The sequence below is a fragment of the Ornithodoros turicata genome, chromosome 1 (genome assembly GCF_037126465.1).
Source record: "Ornithodoros turicata isolate Travis chromosome 1, ASM3712646v1, whole genome shotgun sequence".
NCBI classification, from domain to species: Eukaryota; Metazoa; Arthropoda; class Arachnida; order Ixodida; family Argasidae; genus Ornithodoros; species Ornithodoros turicata.
The window spans coordinates 200286353-200307379 of record NC_088201.1 but is presented as its reverse complement, the minus strand read 5'-3'; the positions used below and the strand labels follow the sequence as shown (position 1 = coordinate 200307379).

Here is a 21027-nt window from a genome sequence, read left to right as displayed (position 1 = left end):
AAGAGGAGGTAATGGAAAGGGAGAGGGTGATTAGCTGAATAGTCCTGGCCGGGTGTTCCAGGACCACCCGTCTATGGGAAGCAGGGGCCAAAGCGGCGTGTTGCTTTTCCAGAGGGGCCAAAAAGGGTCCAAACCAACCTCAGAGTTCACTCAACCTCCAGGACCACCCTTTCCCTAGACAGCCACGCACAGCTATACGTGGGGGTCTGCTCTCCCGCGGCGACCCTACCGTAATGCGGGGGAGAGCTATTGCGACGACACTACCCGGCGATGGGGGCGCCAATAAACCGACGCCGGGACATTAAAACACATAATAAGACAATGAAAAAAATGGCTAGGAAGCAAGCGAGCTGGTGAAGATGATGTATAATGTAAAAACCCCGAGACTAGGGAACACGAAGGGACAGACACAACACGAAGTCTCAAGAGACTTCGTGTTGTGTCTGTCCCTTCGTGTTCCCTAGTCTCGGGGTTTTTACATTATACATAATAAGAGACATACGTACTTTTGAACATATAATAAGTAGGTGAGATGCAATCACAAGGAGAATGAAAACTCTGGTCAATGTATGCATCCGCTGAACACACCCATTACACCTTGTTACACTTTCGGTAGAATGTTCACAATATACCACAAAACTTTCAATTATTTAATGCACGGTGAAGAAGGGTATCTTCAACGACACGATTTGAGGTCGGATTCGTCAGTCGTTATTGGAAGTATTGAAGTTAAAGCTGGACACCTGGGCTCCTCAATATCGGGTTGTTGTTCAGTCTTGCAGTTGAGGCTTGTGTACTTTGCTTGGCATCGTGTCAATCTTTGCTTCGCATCCACATTCGTAGTGCGGGCGAAGTGGTCGCGGATCCACATCATGCATTCTGCAAAGAAACCGAGAACCCTGAGAAACAGAGCTTCTGACAGCAGAGGACGAGCGCTCCCGACCACCAAAGTTCTAGTTACTAGAATATTGATGACATATTCATTTCAGGAAAATATAAAAAAATATAACATGTACCTTTCCCTGCATTAAGGCATGCGCGACTGCTACAGTATGAATTTACTGCAGGCAGATCCGTCGAATCAAGCCTTGTCACGTACCTCTATTTCATGGGCAGAGGATATAATAACATCCACAGGTTGATTCCCTCTATTCCGATTATCTTCCGAATATCTTCTGACAATTATTGTGACCCCACTTACTCCTGAGAACATATCGCTTAAATCTGTGTCAGGGTATACACATCACGTTTTACGGTAAGAATTCGTATTATGGCATTTCTGACACCCTCTGTGCATGGCTTGGAAAATATCATACTCACAGATTGAATTGCGTGCTTTTCTATTCCACTCTTTATGGAGTGCTTTCGTGCATACCACATGAATCAAACCATCGTTGTCATTTTTTTGAATATTTGTGCTAAAATTCAGGTGTTATGCAACATGCTGACAACCTAAAACTCTACCGATATACCTACTGCATGATTGACTGCTTCCTCCTCAAATATGATGTCACTTCTATCGTTAAATGGCGTTCGGACAATTCACTTGTCATGATTGTCATGTCCAACAATTGCATATGTAGTTGCTGTTAGTGGCATGGACTGGTGATTACCTGGGCTCTTTACTCTATTTCAGATTTCATGTTGATTAGGTAACATCTACAGGCATGAGAAATTTCCACCTCGTTGCTCCTATAGCGGAGCCCCTTCAACCCCCCTTTTTTGCTCCGCTTACATCGCTCTCTAGTTCTTCTAACTTTTCCCATTTTGAGTTTCCATGGAGTTTGATAGATGGCACGAAGAGCTTCAGCAGAGGTTTATTAGATTTTTTCACTGCATGCACATCGGCATCAGCACATGCTACGGCTATTGTTATTTGTTCAACAAACTTGTATTTACGATTGTATTCATTTGTCGTCGTAAATACCGTGACTTTCGCTTCTTCTATCACGTATTCATGCTCTCGTCCTTTTGTTTCGATGTCCCGGTTAAGATTCTGAGACACTCCCCTGCTTTCTATATCTGCACGGGTCGCGGGTCAGTTCCTAAACAGGTCTCATGAGTAATTTGAATGATGTCCATCGAGAGGATAATAATAAAAATATTTTTTAAACTGCATATATTTCTCATCTGGCAATCAGTCGTCTGACGCACCCACAATATTGGAACATATACTTTTCTCGCACATCATCTATCACTGAACTTTTTCTTCAAATTCCAACATGGTTATAGAAAGGATTAACGCAATTCTAGTTTCCAGACAGATAACAGGTTTCTCAGGCTCCGTTTTGGATGAGGTTCATCACATGCGGTATTGTGCAAAATTGTCGTCACTTAATATTAACTTTCCTGCCGTTGCTTTGTTTAACAATTGTTTGTCCAACCACGAACAATGCATAGCTGTACGGGTAATATACCGGCACATGTTTTGTGCACATCGACACATGTTTTTCTTACGAAAAACTATTAGATCTGGAAAATTTTCGTTTACACAGGTATCTTATATGGCCGGACGAATATCATGTAGGACAGCATACGCAACTACTAGGCTACTACCTGGCTAAAATTAATTGCTTCACTTATTATTTAGACGTTTTCCGCAAATTGGAGATTATTCAAATTCGTCGTTTATATTAAAAACCCCGAGAAGCGAATGTACCTAGGAATTCGAAAATGCACATGACTTGAAACACGAAGTAGGCACTACACGAGCGCAGGAAGAGCGGCAGGTATGCTTTCAACGTGAGAGGGGGGCACGTGCTTTGGAGCTATGGAACTGCAGTAGGCGCTGATCTGTTTACCAGGTACACCACTCTCCTACCAAGGTTGAAAGCTCCAGGCTCGAATCCCCTCACAGTTTTCCATGGTATCAGCACACGGCGTGCCATCAACACACCGACGCGCCGAGTAACATAGTGACACCGCTAGGCAACAGCACGCCACCAACAACCCTACCTCTTGGAAGATTGAACGGTTGGGAGTGCGGGCAGTTCTAATGCGACTGTTCCAGCCGTCACCGAACCGAGAGGCCGAAAACTAACGATGACTATCAGCAGTACTTGGGCAGTTCTTTTATTCCTTGTTAACGCCGCGAAGCAACTCTAACTATGACCAACGTATAGACGTGGATGATGGAGGGCTGACAGCAGGAAGGACTGGGTGACTGCGGGAGTTAGAACGCGTCCTACACTCTAAGGGAAAGAAGGAATAAAATGGGGAGTAACGGCAGCTTCTAGCCCCTCCCCATTTCCTTTACTCTCGGAAGACAGCAAATGGTCACTGAACCTCGCCAATGATCGGCTGAATGCGACAGTTCACGTGCTCTTCGTGAATTTGATGGAATAAAGCTATGTAACTTATCGAGGTACTATATCGAGGTACTGGCATACTTTCCCAGCGTCAGTTACGTAACGTCGATTTGCGTCGTTGTAAGCTAATAACCACTTGATCATTTTACAGGCAAAGGAACTGACGTAATGCAAGCGTAACTCAGTTAGATTTGAGGAAGTGGAGAGAGGCACGGAAGTGGAGAGAGGCGCTGCGAGCGGAGAGGGCACGCCGGCAGTGCAACTGTGGTGGTCGACAGATTCAGACGTGTCTGCGTGGGCGTGCCATGGGTTACGAAAGCTGTGCGGAGGAGCGGCAGCGAAAGAAGGCTGAGGCTGAGCGACAGCTCTGGTAAGCTGAGTCCGAGGAAGTCCGAAGGCCTCGCTTGGCTGTGGATGCTGCTGCAAAGCGACGAAAGCGAAACACACAGAGGACTATAAAGGACTCTGTCTCTATGGAACGCAATACGTGCATATACTTAGCGTTCTGTGGCGGACCCTTAGTTGAATCAGTGAAATACTTAAAGTGCCACTTCAACAACCATAAAGCCGTGATGCTAGCTCTGCGTAAAGGGATGCCTGCCGACCCGAAGGTTCATGGAGTTTGGACCTCTACAATGAACGAAACCACCGAGTATTTATCTGCTCCTGGGCAGAACCCGTGCCGAACCGACATCAATGAGCACGATCTCCCACCAAAAAATAAATAACTGTGCTGGTCGCTCGCAAGTGATGCGTAGAAGAACGAAGCGAACAACTGAAAAAGGCCAACTCACTTTGGGTCGTGGTATTGTTGTGTTCTGTCATAACGATGCATGATGTCATCTTGTCAGCGTGCTTGATATCGTAGAAGTAAGCTATGGGAGAGAAGAATAGCCTAAATCAACATTGCAATAAATTGACTGGATTATCACAGATATCCTTCAGAGAACAGGAAGGGACAAAAATACGGTTTTAATAGCGAATTACCTATCAAAGTAATATTATCATATCTGGAGTTCATTGACCTGCGCAATGTCTACATCTCGTGTTCTAGCATGTAATCAATCCTTGAGTTTGGCTATTTGGCAAGTGGCGGAGAAACAACAGGAATATATCTGAAAAGCTCGTGCCAAATACGTGCACTACGGTACAACACTGAATTTCAATTAAGACACACACCAATGCTGGACATATTAATGGATTAGTTATGCATCCACTGGTGAAAAGCAGAGAGTTCAAATGTAAAATTGTGAAACGTACACATTAGTGTGTGCAGTGTCGTGCCCACTTCTTTCGCGCGAGATGCTTTAAGACGCTAAATGCCGGCACAGTTTCCTGCGAAATTAGCTCAGGAAGCACTACCCCCGCTGCGTTGTTGCCCTCGTGAGCAGGCAGTTCCATACTGTTCCGTTCGCGAGCAGGGCTTTAAGTCAAGCAGTTCCATTACCATCACAAGCACCTCCACCAGAGTGAGAATGAAGATGTTCAAAATGCCGTATGTTGGAAGTTCGCCGACATGCTGTATTCATACTGGTGAAACATGACAAAAAATTAAAGCGAAAAACAGGACGGGTACGCTACGGATGCGTTAGAACGTATTCCGACCTTTCAAGCTTGTGACACGTTGGTAAGCGGGACGAACACTGTTATGAGACCGCTACCGCTACCCTCGCGGCACATGGTGACGCGAACCTCTCATAACCACACAGAACTTATCACCTCTCTCACGAACCTCTCACGAATTATCTTGCTGTCCTACCACCATTTCGACTCAGAACACCCTCATACGGTTCCTCCAAGGCAATTCATAATTCTCTCGGAGGACGTTGCGGAAGCACCACGCCACCTCACCCATTGGGCAAAGCAAGTCAGCCCTGCCTTGGCTAACCTCTCCCAAAACACATAACAAACAAACGGACGAACGAACGAACGCTCGCACGGACTAAGGAACGATCGAAAAGCCGTATGAAAGCGCTCGGTCTACTAGCCAGCCCTTCTGGGCTGATGCCTGTAATACCTGTTAGGGTCTATTCACATGTTACAACTTTACTGGCACGCAGCTAGGTTGCGCCGTGTCAACCGGTTGCGGGTCAGCTGGGGCGCGGTTTGCGAAGGGGACACGCGCGCAAGCAGCAGGAAATCTTCCCCAGTGATCGATGAAAAATATATCACGAGAATGTGTTCTGGAATCCCTCCTTGCAAACTTTCAAATGAATTTTCAGTTTTCGCTCTCGTGGGGATTGAACAAATAATGATGATTATGTATTTTCTTGCGCCATCTCGCGGGTTGCACAACTTCGTTCCAGCAGCGGGTGCACGTGATATGCGAAGTTGCAGAGAGTATATACAGGGTATTCCAGCTAAATGCGAACATATTTTTTTGAAAAATATATACATAACTTTTTTCCGAGATGAAATCAATAGCTACATAGCATATGCTGAAGCACGACATTAGCAAACTCCTAAGGCAATGTCTTTATTAACTTTCAATAATTATTTTTTTAAGTATATGAAGCTCTGAAGTTGTCCCAATGAGAACATCTGGACCGTTCGGCCACCTGATACCGGTGCCGTTTTCAGAACAAGAATCCGTTCGATAGATCGTCCGCAAAAAATTCGTGAAGGAACACCATTTTTTCTTTATTTTGTTCATTGCGAATCTTCGGAGATGCGACTTTCCTTCACCCACAGTGTGAGAGGGTCAAACAAATGTTTATTACGAACCAAACGCTTCTATCCCCCAAAACCTCCGAAAGGGGGGTTAGAATGAAAGTTTACTCATAGAGTTTCACCTCGTGGCTATCTCCGAACATTCCAACAACAATCGTTTGCCAGTTGTTCTTTTCCGTACGCAAAACACAAATATCACTTAAAATAGGCTGACAGCCATTATGCTCGCGAAGGTAGCCCACAAGCTCATTGGAAACGTGTCTCTTCTCGGTGCTAAGCATGTGTTCTCTTAGACGCTCATTGCCAACGTTGCAAAAACCGCATTCCAAAGGAACTGAGTATACGATGTCTAGGGGTATAAACACATACTCTTTCACTTCTGTCGGCTACGCAAAGAGCATAGGCTACAAAGCACAACCGGCACGTTCACATGCTACACGTTTGGTGGCGCTACCCTCATGTCGAGTGGCTGCTGATTTTAATGACACGTCAAGATTGCACAGGGAACAAGGGCGCTAAGCCAAACATCCAGTGCTTATTCGGTCACTTCGTGTGATCTCCGTGATGTGGGAACTTCGCGCTTGCCAAGAGGGCGAAGATACCAACCACCACGAATTAACGGATCGACGACACTCCTCCAGGAGCTGACTCTTCCAGCTATTCAGACTAAAGGCGTACGTTGCGACCGACACTCGATGCCCTCTGAACCAAAGTAATTGCGAACTAAGGCTTCGCATCAGCCTACTTATGTGGCTGACATGCTGCACGTGCCACAGAGTAGGACTGCAGATAGTTTCGACCACCTGTTCCTCTTTCGATGGCCGCCAGAAATCTTCTACACCGGCACAGTATCCGACATGCACCTCCGTTTCCATTATGCCCTCGTTCTTGCAACCGTTCTCAGCCAGGATCGAACCTGCGGTCGATCTTGAACCCGGCGAGACAACAACGTACCAACTGGCTACCGAGGAACTGCACATTGTTGGAAGCAGCAGCATTGTTGTGGTTACGGTGTAGTCACACAACATACACTCCACAGAAGCGGAATATATGAGAAACGTAATAATTTTCCCCTGTCATGTAAGCGATGTAGCTCAACGTCGTGTCTTCACGTACGCTGCCAGCAGTGGGGAATATCCCATGACACGGTCACAAGATATTCCGTAGCAGACGACAGGAAAAAAAAACGCTGACGGTGTCGTCTGCTAAGTTACACTACGCCACTCCAGATATTCTGCATCGTGTAAATCCTAAGCATAACATGGGACGGAACTTTCTGCTCAGTGAGCGGTGTTTTCGCTTTTTCTTCCGTTAGAATATTCCGTGAGGATGTCGCACCGTGCGAATACACGGCATTTGGTGGAAGACCACACGCCAAGCCCATTGTGCACGCAGCTGCGGGATATGCGTCTTATGCGTTTTGACACGCATATTTCGGCACGCTGCGTGGCCTGCAGCATTTTGCGTAGCGCGTTCCTCACTGAAATGCGCACCAAGTGCGTCGGCTTTTACACCGATGCCCAACAACTCGAATTCCTAGCCCCTTCCGGCGCGATCCATGTCTGCCGTCAGCACACTTATGCCCCTGTCACACAGCAAACTAAATGGCATTCCCAGCGATTGACATGAGTTGTGCTTTTATTTATTTTTATGGAAACTAGCGAAACATTAGATTATTTCACAAAATCCCTGCATTTTCGACGTCACTTAGATGGCAAAGTATCCCAAGGAAAGACAAGTAAGAAGCCTATCCGCACCGCACTTACCAACATGGCGACTGGGAGCGAGCGTAGTTCTCCGAAAAATATTATTAAGCCTTCCTTCCTTCGTGTCAAAAGTTATTAAATTCGTGATAGAATATTGGAATGCAACTTTTCATTCGTCTTTGAGTTCCTAAAACGGTTTAGCGTTGTTGTTGTTGCTTTCTACTTCTCCACTGCCAGGGCACGCATTTGGTGCGAGAGGGAAAGGCGAATGAGTTCCTGCCACTCATTCGCTGGACGAATGCCATTCGCATGTATTGCCATTTGGTTCCACCGTGTGACACGAAACGAATGTCATACAGCGCGAATGTCATTGATTCATTTCATTAATCCATTTGTCGTGTGACACAGATGAATACCGTAAGGATGAATACTGCGTCTCCACCTCACGGCCCTCTCACATTGCTATCATAACTTTCAAGCCTGGCGTCCCAGTTACTGAAGAGGTCACGCTAGTCTTCAGTAAGTACCCGTTGAGCGAGTTCTCTTCTCCGCGGTTCCGTAAAGACCATGGTTGCTGGCACGTGGTGAAGAATTGCAGTGGGCCTGTGAGCTGCAAGACATTCTCAGGGCCTCACGCTATCGAAGAATGCTAAACTCGAAAAGAAGCCAAATGTGTGCAATATGGGGACTGCACCCTGCTAGCTACAGGTAGTGGCCACTGCGGCTGTTAAACAAACATTATGGAGAAAAGCGTCTTCATCAACCCTGCTATGGTGTGGGAACTCAAATACCAAAGCGACTTGCAGGACTTCATTTCCTCCACAGCCGCAACCAACCGCTAAGGCTCCCCCGCTCAAGACATCCGTGCTCCGTAATAGCTCTATTACGGAAGATCATGGATTTCTGGTCATGTCTGCTATACCGCCAGCAAAACACCGTCTGTATAAACAGTAAGATCGAAAAACCTTAGAGAACCTCTTTCGCAATAGCTGTCATCCAAAGTCTGCTAAACACGGCATAGTCAAATACATTCTTTGTCGCTCTTCGAAAATATATTGTCTTCATCTTTCAATATTGCCGCATTTTCACGGGTAACACCATTTTTGCAAGCTGGTTATCCTATTGAATCCATTCATCGGTACTCTGGAAGTTTCGTCTCCCAAGTGCAAAACTACTTCCCCTAATCCGAACTTACAACAGCGAAACCCGAGACACGGAAAAAAAAAAAAAAAAAACGGAAGACGACACAATCTCAAACACAAAAATCCTTTTATTCTTTTTTTCACTGTTGTAACTATGTACCAGCCCGCCTGCGCCCTTGCCCTTCTTGCCCTAATCCTTCTGGCTTGCCACTCATAATACCTTTTTCCCATAACATTCCACATTTCAACTGCAAGCTGACGCCTTCACATGGCATAAAAGCAGCCTTTAGCTTCTCCCAAAACCTCACCGATCTTACTCCTTTTCAACGTTCTGATGGCCCAACTGACTGTGCTGTTGGGGACTCGGTTAGCTAAAATCGCCTGTCAGTACTTCGCCGTCCCAAATTACCTCTGTTGCGTTTGAAAGTGTTGTGCCAATATTGCATTTGAAGGTGGACCATGTGCTGCATGTGTTTATTACTCGCAATAAATAGTCTTGCGACACCTGGATAGTTGAGGTGTGACAAACAACGGAGTGCTGATTTTAGACAACCGTGTCCCCTACAGTACAACTTCTCATATGCATCCATATGTCGCTTGCAAGGAAATGTTGTCTATTGTGTTCCTTTCGACTGTGATGCCTGTTACACTGACCAGACGAAGAGGTTCGTCAATCGCAGCCAAAGAGAGCACTCAAGCCATGTAAAAAAGAAGTCTCTCCTCTGTACTGTAGCAGCATATTGCCGGTTGTAACTATCAACCGTTATTAAAAAAAAACATCAGCTATCATATTCTGCAAAGATAACCTGTCTCGTACCCTTTTCTAATTTGTCGCCACAATCCATACCCACAGATGCTTCAGTAACCCTTCCATTGAGATCAGTTCCCCGTGTCGTCGACCTCGTTAACCCGCCCTAGCAGCTTTCTATTGTATTCGTCTAGAGGTTTCCTGGGTCTGTTCTAATCTAGTACAAAGGACTCCCTCATTCGCCCATTTTTGTAACTGTCCAATAAATGTCACTTCGTCGTTTGAGACTCGTCCCGTCTACGTCATGTATCGTCTGCATCTTTATCCAAAACTCAGGATCGCGGCTTTTTTAACCAGCTTGCATGCTTCTACTATGTCCTGCATGTGAGATACTGTTCTGTGATATGTGTCTTTAACTTATGGAATGGCTTTACCTATTGTGCTAATTCGAAGTCAAAGTGTTCGTGAGGTTAATGTGTAATGCGCAGTCCGAAGGACGTCAATATGTATTGATGACGATGAAGCACGTTGCAATATGATGTCTTGTGTTCATGTTATACACCTAACACTGTAATGAACAGTAGAGATGTCCAAATGCCACATACGTAGTGTGAGGAATAATTGTGATCATCATCGTCTGCCCAGCGACGTCATCATCTTTTCAGCTACCTATTAAGCGGGTCCCACAAATCTTCTGGGACGCTCATTCCATCGAAGGAGGGCCGTTACAGAAGCAGGACCATTTACAGGGCCGCAGGAGACTAGAAAGGGGGTGGTTAGTTAGCTGAAAAGACAACGCTGCTGGGGACGAAGATTAGGATTGTTCCATTTATTAGGCAAGCAACACGTGGACAAAAAATATGTCCGCAAACTGCCTATTAAGAATCACCAATGGGTGTCCGAGGCAAACATTTCGTATATTTTTCTCTTGATCATCAGTGTTGAACAGACGTAGACTGAAACGCTTTAGGATACATCGGACACGTCCGCAGAACATACCTAGCATCCACAGGGGATTGCCACTGGGGTGCTCATGGGTGGCTGCTTGGCTGTTTCAGCTACTGGCTATTGCTTATTCTTGAGCGACTGCTTGCTTGGAATTGCCCTTACCTGCAGACTTTGTTTCGATTTTCAGCAGACTGTCGGCGCCTCCAGATCCCTGGTGTGTTGACAGAAGTATCGGGTGCCTCGTGCTGTCCGGAAAATATATCATTTTTAAGCAAATAAAATACACATGCCAAGAATGCGAAGTGCCGCTTACTATTCTGTTTTGTTTAGCCATCCAGAGTAAGCTACCATAGTGTGGTTGAGGTGTGTCCCCATCCTTTTCAGGTACACGCATTTCTGATTGTCGTACGTCCAATGGGAACCTTCGAGCATAAAGAATCCCTCGCCTGGAGCCAAAGCCTGTGAGAGAATACATATAGTGAAAGCGGCATATTTAATCCTCTCCTGCAAGTGAGTAGTCATTAGCAAGTAAGAACCATCGCATTTCTTATTCAATGTTAGTGCCACAAAACCACTGTGGACAGTGAAAAAGAGTGGAGCTCAGGGGGTTGGTGTGCGTCGTCGGCCGACTTCAAGGGGCACTGTACCTACATATTTCTGGAAAGCCTAGCGGAAATCCCAGTGAAAACGTCAGACAGCATAGCCTGTGACAGGGTTCAAACCCACTACCTTCCAGTCTTCAGCATGACCTTGGCTACCACCCGCGAGAAGACCTTTTACCTGCTGCGGGCGTGCACATTCATGACTTGAAACTACGAAAAGAAAAGTATCGCGGATGGGGTACGATCCTCTGGCAAGGGTAATCCATATTCTTATTATAATTACAGTACTTATACTTAGCAATTATTAGTACTTTACGGAAAGCTTATAGGGGACAAGCAGCACGCGTCAAGCTGCGCCATGTCTGCGTTGAAGACCTGTACACTGTGACGAGCACAGCTGCAGGAGATGTGTTAGCTGGTAAATAATGACGAAGTTTCATGTGCCTCCATTTCAACAATCTAAGGGAACGTAATGAAGACAGGGTAGGTCCATATGAGTAGGATAGACTAACAAGATTGCCTCGAGGACTGCTCCAAAGTGTCGGTGTTCGATGCTCATCCCCACTCGCTGACTCCTTATCAACGGCTGTCCTTGATAGCATTGTTTGGTCGATGGCGAAGCTTAAATTTTGTGCTCGTCGTAAGTGTTGATCCAGCTTCTGTAATTTGCGTTACTAGAAAGATTACACCTGTCGCTCATTTGCTCCTCTGACTACACTCCCTGCTCAAGCTGAAGCATATGTTTACCAATTCCTCGCCGATCTTAACTCACTGGAAACCCTCTCCATTCAGTGTGTGCAAGAATGCAGATAAACGGAATGGTAGCAGTATTCCTGTATAATAATGGAAGGAAGGGGAGGGAATATATGTATTAAAAAAGGAAAGGTTAGCAATGAAAGAGCCTGCTTGCTATTAAAAAACACATTAAAACGAGATTAACATACACTAAAACGAGACATTATAACATCGGAAAGGAAGGAAGAACGAAAAGGAAAGAAATAATGCAAAACGAGACACTCAAATGACGGAAAAGAAGGAAAGAGGAAAGGAAAAAATGAATTAAAAAGATACACTAAAACAATGGAAAGAAGGAAAAAGAAAGGAAACAAACAATTAAAAATAGACACTATAACAACGAAAAAGAAGGAAAAGGAAAGGAAACAAAGAATGAATAAGCGACAATATAACAATGAAAAAGAAGGAAAAAGGAAGCAAAAAATGAAAAAATAGACACTACTGACAATGGAAAAAAGGAAAGGAAAGGATAAATGAAAAAGATGACAAAAGGGAAAGGAAGAATGAAAAGAGACACTACAACAGCTGAATTGAAGGAAGAAAATGAAAGAGAGGCACTATGACAATGGAGAAGAAGAAAAAGCAAAGGAAAGAAATTACGAAAAACAGACAATATAAAAAATGAAAAATAAGGAAAATGAAAGGAAAGAAAGTACGAAAAAGAGACACTATCACACCGAAAAAGAAGGGAAAATGAAATAAATAATGAAAAAGAGACACAATAACAAGGCAAAAGAAGGACAGAAAAGAATGAAAACAGACTAGAACAGCAGAACAGAAAAAAAGGAAACAAAACAGAATAAAATGAGACTCTATAACAACGGAAAAGAAAGAAAAAGGAAACGAAAGAAAGGACGAAAGTCAGACACTATAACAATAGAAAAGAAAGAAAAATAAAAAGCAAAGCAGGGATGTAAAACAGACACTATTACAATGGAAAAGAAGCAAAAATTAAATGATGAAAAAGAGACACTATAACAATGGAGAAAAGGAAAGAAAAGAAAAAAATGACAACAGACGCTACAATCATGGAAAATAAGGAAAAAGGAAGGGAAAGAAAGAATCAAGCGAGACACTACAACAACTGAAAAGTCGGAAAAATAAAAGAAAGTGACACACTATAACACTGGACAAGAAGGAAAAAAGGAAAAGAAACAAAGGATGAAAAAGAAATACTATAACAATGGAAAAGTAGGAAAAGAAAAAGATGGAGAGAATGACAATAGAGACACTATAAGAACGCAAACGAAGGAACAAAAGGAAGGACAGAAAGAATGATAGAGAGACACTGTCAACGGAAAACAAGGAAATAAATGAAAGGAAAGGAACAATGAAAACAGGGACACTAACAACTGAAATAAGGAAAAGGGAAAGGAAAGAAACAATGAAAAATACGCACTATAACTACGGAAAAGAAGGAAAAAATGAAAGGAACGAACGGAGGAAAAAGAGACACTATAGCAACGGAAAAGAAGGAAACAGGAAAGGAAACAAAGGATAAACATGATACACTATAACAATGTTGCAAAGTCTTCCTCGCGGCAACCTTTCTCCCCGTTTTTCCAATATCAGATTTCGTGCTTTCTTGACGTGAAACCCTCTATACCACCCCCTTTTCTTATTTAGAGACACCTTGTCATTCAGGCGACTCAGAAGTTTTTTCAAGGTTCTCTGCGGCTGAAGGTTGTTTTGGTGTCGGAGATGGCTGGAATACATGGAATGGTTGCGTAGCCATTCCCTTCTGGCCCGTCTGTGTGATTCAGAGGGCCATCTTACTTCTACATACATCCTGTATGAATGATTTGGGAATTCCGCCATCGTTGCCTGGACATTGGAAGGGATAGCTAGAGCCATTGATATCATAGCGCGGGTTGTGGACCTTTCAAGCTGCTTTGGGTGGGCCGAATTAAAATGCAAAACATGACAAGAATCACATTTCTCTCTATGCACTGTTGTGTCCAAACCTGTTGACACTTTTGTGGCTGTCAGTGAGCCATTTTCTTGTGAATAGACCATTCGGACCACTTTCAACTAGGTTCCAATGTCTATATCCCGAAATGGATGTTCGCTGGACACCGTTTGGAATCTCGTGGGTGGATATCACGTAGCGGTAGTTCCAGAATTGTCCGAATCAGGTCGCTCAGCGGATGTTACCTGGATCGTTTATTGCGAAAGTGAGAGAAACGCTGGATCGTGTAGCACTTTCGACTTTTCGACTAGCAAGTTCGACTTTCCATGGACTAACTGAATGTCTCAAACCAAAAGCAGTATGATACGCAGACGTTATCGTCACGGTGAGTTAATACACCAAGCGATTCCTCATTTCAGTGTTTATTTTCCCATCCTACAGTTCGCTAGACAAAACAGCCCCAACAAACAACAAATGTCCTGACGACGTCTGGACGATATCCCATCTTGGACAATGGGATGTCCCTGGAAGGAGCCTGAATATGCCATAAATATCCTTGCGATATACAGGAGACTAGGATATGTTTGAACGTCGCAGGTATATCCCTGCGATATTACCTCGGGATATTGGTAAAAATGTGGGACGTTTATGAGCATATACAACGTTAATTAGTAAAGGCATGGCCAGCTTTCGTGGACAGACGTCGCCTAGTACTTCGCTCTTCCACCACGTGGCGTCTAGAGTTGAGCCCTCCCCAATTTGTACGGGTGAGAGGGAATAAGTTACGCAGTGAAGCTGCTCGGCTGGCCCCGTGCTAGACAGAACCAGTTATTCCGGCAATCTCCACGCGACCTCATTTCCTTCCTATTCCTGTTTAGGGTAGCCTTCTAGGTCTTTTGATGACTCCCGGCATCCACACTCACATATGCACACAGATCATGATAGACGATTCGCCTGCCTTGTCGCTTATGGAGGGGATGATGCAAGACTGATGATAGCTGTATTGAGCCGCATCATGCAATCGCGTATTGCATTTTCTGGGGAATTCAAAAGGCTACGTCCTTAAACTGAGCGCGTTTTTCCTCAACACGCATTTCCCATTCGGTTGTGTGAAACTTAATAGAAACAGGTGTGTGGATTAAATGGGAACTCTGTGTGAACAACGTGTAATCAGCCGCATTATAATTTTAACGCGAAACACTAGTGTTCTGTAGTAATTTACAGTCGATTCGCTTTGTGAAGGTTCGAGAGATGACGCAAAATCGCTGTAGTATCATTGCAGGTCGTGCATCATATCAATACTCGAAACGCTAAACTCTGAGCAAAATGTTCCGCCTACTCGCACATCCAAAATTCCATGTAATATCAAGTGCAAGAAACGACGGACTCAAATGTTAAGAAAGAGTACTGAAGAGTTTTGCAGTTTTGGAATTTGTTTCTGTGGGTCGTGAAGCCGTGTATTTTGAACGAACAGATATTGTATAACACGCTTTCCCTGTGTCCTCTGGTGTTGTACATTTACTTATTGGTGACATGCAGGTCATAGCGCGCTTCGTTATCTACAATGCAGCAGTGTAATTTCGAGAGAGATGGTCGATTCTCCCGGTAGGGAAATTCACGGTGTCAGAATAAATCAGTTCGTTATCGGTTCGATCGCTTATTAGCTGCGTGTAATGATACTTTCTGGTAAAGACAATGCCTGCTATGCACTGGGTAACCTAAACTTGCAAGTACTTATAAGCAGATAAACACAGTGATTATCCATCAGTTTTACGTGTATCTGCAAAGCATACATACGTGAAGGCGTTATGGAATTTATTTGCCCATATATCTTTCCGGACACTCGTTGATTGTACGAGAATTCGTTTACGTGTCCTGCACTAAGCATGACACCCCACAACACTGAGTAAATACAGCTGTTAAATTTCATAATTATTTTCAAATTTGTAATTGGAACGGCGATTTTGGTGGCGGATGGTGGTCTAGGACACTTTGGTCACAGACATGACGGTGCATGCACATAGTGCACGGGAAAAAGATGTCCTGCAGAAAACAGCGGAAGTCACACCCTGTTTGTCATGAAGCCTCAAGTTATGTATTTTCATTCAGTGCAGTAACTTGCACCTGTTATGTATAGTGAAAGTCAATATCATCTTGCCTCTATTAGTGGTCAGGGCCATACAAGGTGACGGACGCCAAAAACTCAAGTCTTCCCTCCCCCCCCCTCCCCCGTCTACCAAGAAGTATTTTCTTCTTGTTCCCTCTTGCGAGATAGCGGTTCCCGTTCCCGTTTCCTTCTGTCCGTTTTTAGTACCAGATGCCCGTTACGGTAACACACAGCAGACAGATGTGTAGTACTGTTGACACTCACTATAAAACTGGTGCGTTGAAATTAGTGAGGAATTGAGTGCTATGACTTTATCTTAGAAGGTGAAAACGTGTAAGCAGTCGGTTACATTTTTAAAAATCTGATCGTGCGGGCAGAAAGATTACATCATCCATTAACCTCACTTCTATCAATTTCCAGTTGAGTTCGCAGAAGGTCAGATGCCCGGTTGGGGAGACAACGCATTCATACAGAAACGGTTGAAAACACGCTAAAGATTTTTCACTTTTCACGCCGGTGACAACTGATGCCAGTGTTGCACTACAACTGATGCTGATTTTGTCTACTAAATTTTCGCGACTTTGCTAGTTTCCTGCTTTCTACTTGCTTGGGCTATGTTCAACCTAATTCTATTTGTGCATCAATCAGCAATATTTTTTTGCTATAGGTACTACTCTCCTAAGTATACTCTGAACAGAAACATAAATTGTGTGCAAACTTCGTAGGCTCAACCCCGTCGTTATAGAAATACAGTACTGGCTTTCCCCATATTTATCAATAGGTAGTTCTAATAACATTAGCATGTGTGCACGATGACGTTTCGGACCCAAGCCACATGCTTGAATGAATCAGAACGTCGCGCAGAACGATGATTTGGCATTTGGTGCATTGTGCTGTCTTCAGACGGCATGCCAGATGTTCACCTGCTGCACACAGTACATGAGGTGTCGAAGTACACGATCACAAAACACACACACACACACACACACACACACAAAAGCAGGACTAATATGCGCGCCCACTGGATTTCACGAAGATTGGATAAAGATCTGTGGCTGGATTTGTTGACCTGGCACTGAAAGCACTAAATCCCCGCAGCCTTTCTTGAAAGCAGCATTGATGCGCATATAGGTTTCGACATATAGGAGGCGACACTGTCACCATTCTAGTGTGGATAACACGTGGGCCGATGTTCGGAGTTGATGTTTTTTTCCCGTAATTCTTGTGCATATTCACGGGAAGATCAATTGTGCCGCGATGGTACGATACTATATGGTTCCCCAATGTTCCACCTACTGCACTGAACGCGGAATAAACGCGTAAAAGCAGACGACGCGCCCACACTGTAGTAGTTCTCTGTTCTCCGCAGCGCACCGACACCGTTCGATCTCGGAGCGGATACTATTTTTTTACGATTTATTTTCGATTTACGATTTATTTTCGGCAGTTTATTCTACAAACGGGAATTGTGCTCAGTTTATTTTGAGGCACACCCAATTTCGAAAGTTCTGGTTTGAGTACGGCATCCCAGTCAGAAACTACTGTCCTACGGATGTCTGTCGGATATACTTTCACGGAGATACGGATATCCGCAGAATAATGAAATTCCTCCAGCGGATATACTACGGAGATCCAGTTGGCCGTGCTTCGAACTTCCTACGAACGTCCACTTCGCGGACACAACCAGGAGATACGGACGTAAACAGGAGCTTTCTGGGATGTAGCGTGTATCTCGAGCGAGCGTTACTTTTTTTATATAAAGCGTGTTTCTGCCATTTTCTTAACATCTGCCACCGTTGCCGGTCGTTTTACTTTCTGTTGGTCGGCTTTGCTTCACATGAGAGAAAATCAGCGCGGCATTAAAAAAAAAGAAGCAGCAGAACGGAAGACGAAACACCAACATGAGATTGGACCACTCAGCCAAAAAGCTTTTGAAATGAGGTTGCATTCACCTCCAAACAGGGAACAGACACTGTATACTGATGTTCTCGCGAGCTTGTACACTTTCGAGAGCCTTGTTCGCCTGTGAGTCGAAATTAAGGGTGAGACGTCTAAGTTTAATTCGATTACGTGCACAAACAACGGTGAAATGAGAAATTGTTTGGCGTATTGAGTCGGCGTAGAGGTAATGTCTCTGTTTCTTACTCATGTAGTTTGAGAAAGTGAGTTGTTTCATGGGAAGTCGAATTTCTGCAGTGCTACATCGTCCCGCGTTTCTCTCTCTCTTCAAATGCATGATCCGTACAGCATCCAATCACGGAGCTGATTCGAACAATCCGTGAAACAGCCGCAACAGGACCTCCTGCGGACATTCGGCTGCGGATATCCCTCCATAAATATCCGACGTGAGTCCCACGGAGATCCGTCCTCGGATATGGACATTGGGATCTATTTCGGACGTCCGTACGAGATGGTGTTCTGTCTGGGACATCAAATTACGTGATTTTGTTACACCCATATTTCTTTCGTTGACTGGAAACAGGAATTATTCTCAATTCCGACTCACACGTAAGAGCGGGAAGCAACAGGTTAACTTTCATTAACTTGTACGTTCTTTTGAACGTCCTTGCAGCGAAAAACGAACAACAACTAAATTAATGGTGATGAATGGGGAAATTCGCCACGTAAGGTGCGGCCAACTACCCCAAGGCATAATGGGCAGGATGAGATATGTCCTGATGATGAAAGCGAATAGAAACATCCACTGCTCCGCAAGGTTCGTGAATCGTGACCGATAGGTCTGTGCACTCAAATGGCAAAATCTATGGCCATTCATTACAGCTAAGTGGAAAAAATCATACATGGCACATTTTCGTCATTCCTTTTTTACTCCTAAAGCTCGTTCTGTATAGAATCCAAAGAGGCGCGATCTACTGGGTATAGGGACGTTGTTAGTCTTGACATTGAAGGCACGTGCCGATTGCAAGGGGACAATGAGGGCAACGTTGAATGGAATGGCGGTTAGCCCTTGGCCCACAGAATTCCCCAGTGGCACATGTGCCCGAGGGAGTCGTCCCCACAGCATCGCCTTCGATGACACATATTTCTACGAAGTATCTTGTGTGGAAAATAGCTTGGGCTAAAAAGGAAGGGAAGGCGTTGCCGGGTGACCGCTGTGGTTCACTTTGCGCTCGAGTGAAGTCATAAACTTTTACGAACCTGTTTTCTGTAGTAGAGTCAGGATTATCTATACGAAGGAAGCCTTGCTCTTTTCCCCTTCTTTTTTTTTAGTGAGCATTGCCTGGTCAATTGCTTAACCAGGTATAGAGAGAACCCCCCCCCCCCCCCAGCGTCAGATATTCATTTTCTCAGTTCCATAGAGAAGAACGTGATTCATGGATTTTTTTTTGTGCACTATTGCTTGGGGCCTTTTCTTTTTAATATTTAGCGCCCCACTTTCTGGTCGGTGATGTACATATATTTTTATTTCTTTTTCAAGAGTAGATGAAGAATTGCTTTTTGATTTTGTAGTGAGTATTATCTCGAAGGGGGCATCTTCAAGGTACGGATATTATACAATTTGAATTCCATTTGTCGAGAACGTGCCGGTTACATCTCTGGTGGAAGCATTTGATTAGACGTTATTCCCCTTGCATTCATACGAAATTTTTCCTCGGTGATCTCCGCGCATTTCCAAGGCCTAAATAACCATATAATATTACCGTGGTGCCCCCCCCCCCCTAAAAGCTGTTACACTCGCTACAATCAACTGGTCGTCTTTCCAAAAGTAAAAGTGTTTTCATGTGTTATGCACTTAGGTATGCATCGTAGGTATGCCGAGGAGGCGGTTGGGGAAAGTATTGCTGAAGTAAGATGCGATAGCCATAAATTTAATTTTACTAATTAGCACTATTTCGCTCGTTTACTTTTAACATAGTTCATCACAATGAATCACTCACGGGATGGCAATAATGCGATAAAATGACTTATTTCATGCTTGAAGACTTATGTTCCATTTATGTAAACTTGAAGAGCCAGGGGAAGGTGCACAGTTTTTATCGAAACTGGAACACAGGAACTACTATATTCCCTTCTGAACACCGGAACATGGTAACTTGGTAACTTTCTGGAATAGAAGGGGAATTACGTCTAACCATATGCTTCCACCAAAGACGTAACCGGAACGTCCACAAGAAATAGAATTCAATCTGCATAACATCCGCACCTTGAAGATAAGATAGCCTCTTCAAGATAATCCTCACTACAATATGACAAAGGAATTCTTCACCTACTCTTGCGAAAAAATAAAAAATGAATATCTGTAGCGCACAGACTAGAACGTGGGCGGCAAAATACAAGAAGAAAACGCCCGAAAAGTTATTATTATTATCACGGTATTACGATATATATAGATTATGTATTACGATATGTCAACATCGTGACACTCATTTCCGGATCTATAATTTTTCCGGAACCCACGTTGCAGAGGTCCCTAACCTCTGTAACGCTTTGCATCAAAATATCCGTGCACCGAACTGTCCGTGCACCGAAACGTCCTAAGCCCTTTGCACGGATGGGCAGTATTTAGATACATTGTATTTAAAATAGTATTTAAATACAGGCAAGAAAAATTTATTTTTATTTAAATACCGTTTTAGGTGTATATATATTTAAAATACACTTAAATACACATATCTCATCCTCCCGTATTTGTGGATTTCCCTGGAGTTCCACATTGTTAGCTTCCAGCGATGAAGGGTACCTTGGTTAGAGGCTACAGGTCATTCATCCAGTGTGTTCGGTGAAATAAGAACATTCTTATTTCTATCCCCGCTTCCAAGACTGAAGCAACGGGGTGGCGATGCCCTCATTCGCACATTGTGCTGTTTTCTAGAAGGACGGAAATCCCCGAACACAAGGGATGAGTGACAATTTTGGAAAAAAATGTGATTCGTAGCCCTCTTGCGTCACTTGAGGTCAAGTCTGGTGTCTATAGGGAACCCTTAAAATGCAACCCACGGGCAATTTTACTCAGTCATTCATTGAGAACTCAGGACAATGGCTGCAGCACACCGAACAGTTTTTGTCGGGGAGTTTTTCACTACCGTAGCTGAAAGCCGTAGGAGGAAAACAAGCTGGTGCATACGATTGA

General features: G+C 44.2%; 1 protein-coding gene across 1 annotated transcript in view; it reads right to left on the bottom strand.

The window, feature by feature from the left end:
• Window positions 1–636: 636 nt before the first annotated feature.
• LOC135375285 (uncharacterized) overlaps window positions 637–21027 on the bottom strand; it is a 35391-nt gene continuing 15000 nt past the window's right edge. The window contains exons 2-5 of the mRNA XM_064608030.1: window positions 10836–10981; window positions 10685–10767; window positions 4103–4183; window positions 637–879 (exon numbers count right to left, since the gene is read on the bottom strand). Coding sequence (XP_064464100.1) covers window positions 677–879; window positions 4103–4183; window positions 10685–10767; window positions 10836–10981 — 513 coding nt within the window. The 3' untranslated portion in view covers window positions 637–676. The remainder of the gene's footprint in view (window positions 880–4102; window positions 4184–10684; window positions 10768–10835; window positions 10982–21027) is intronic.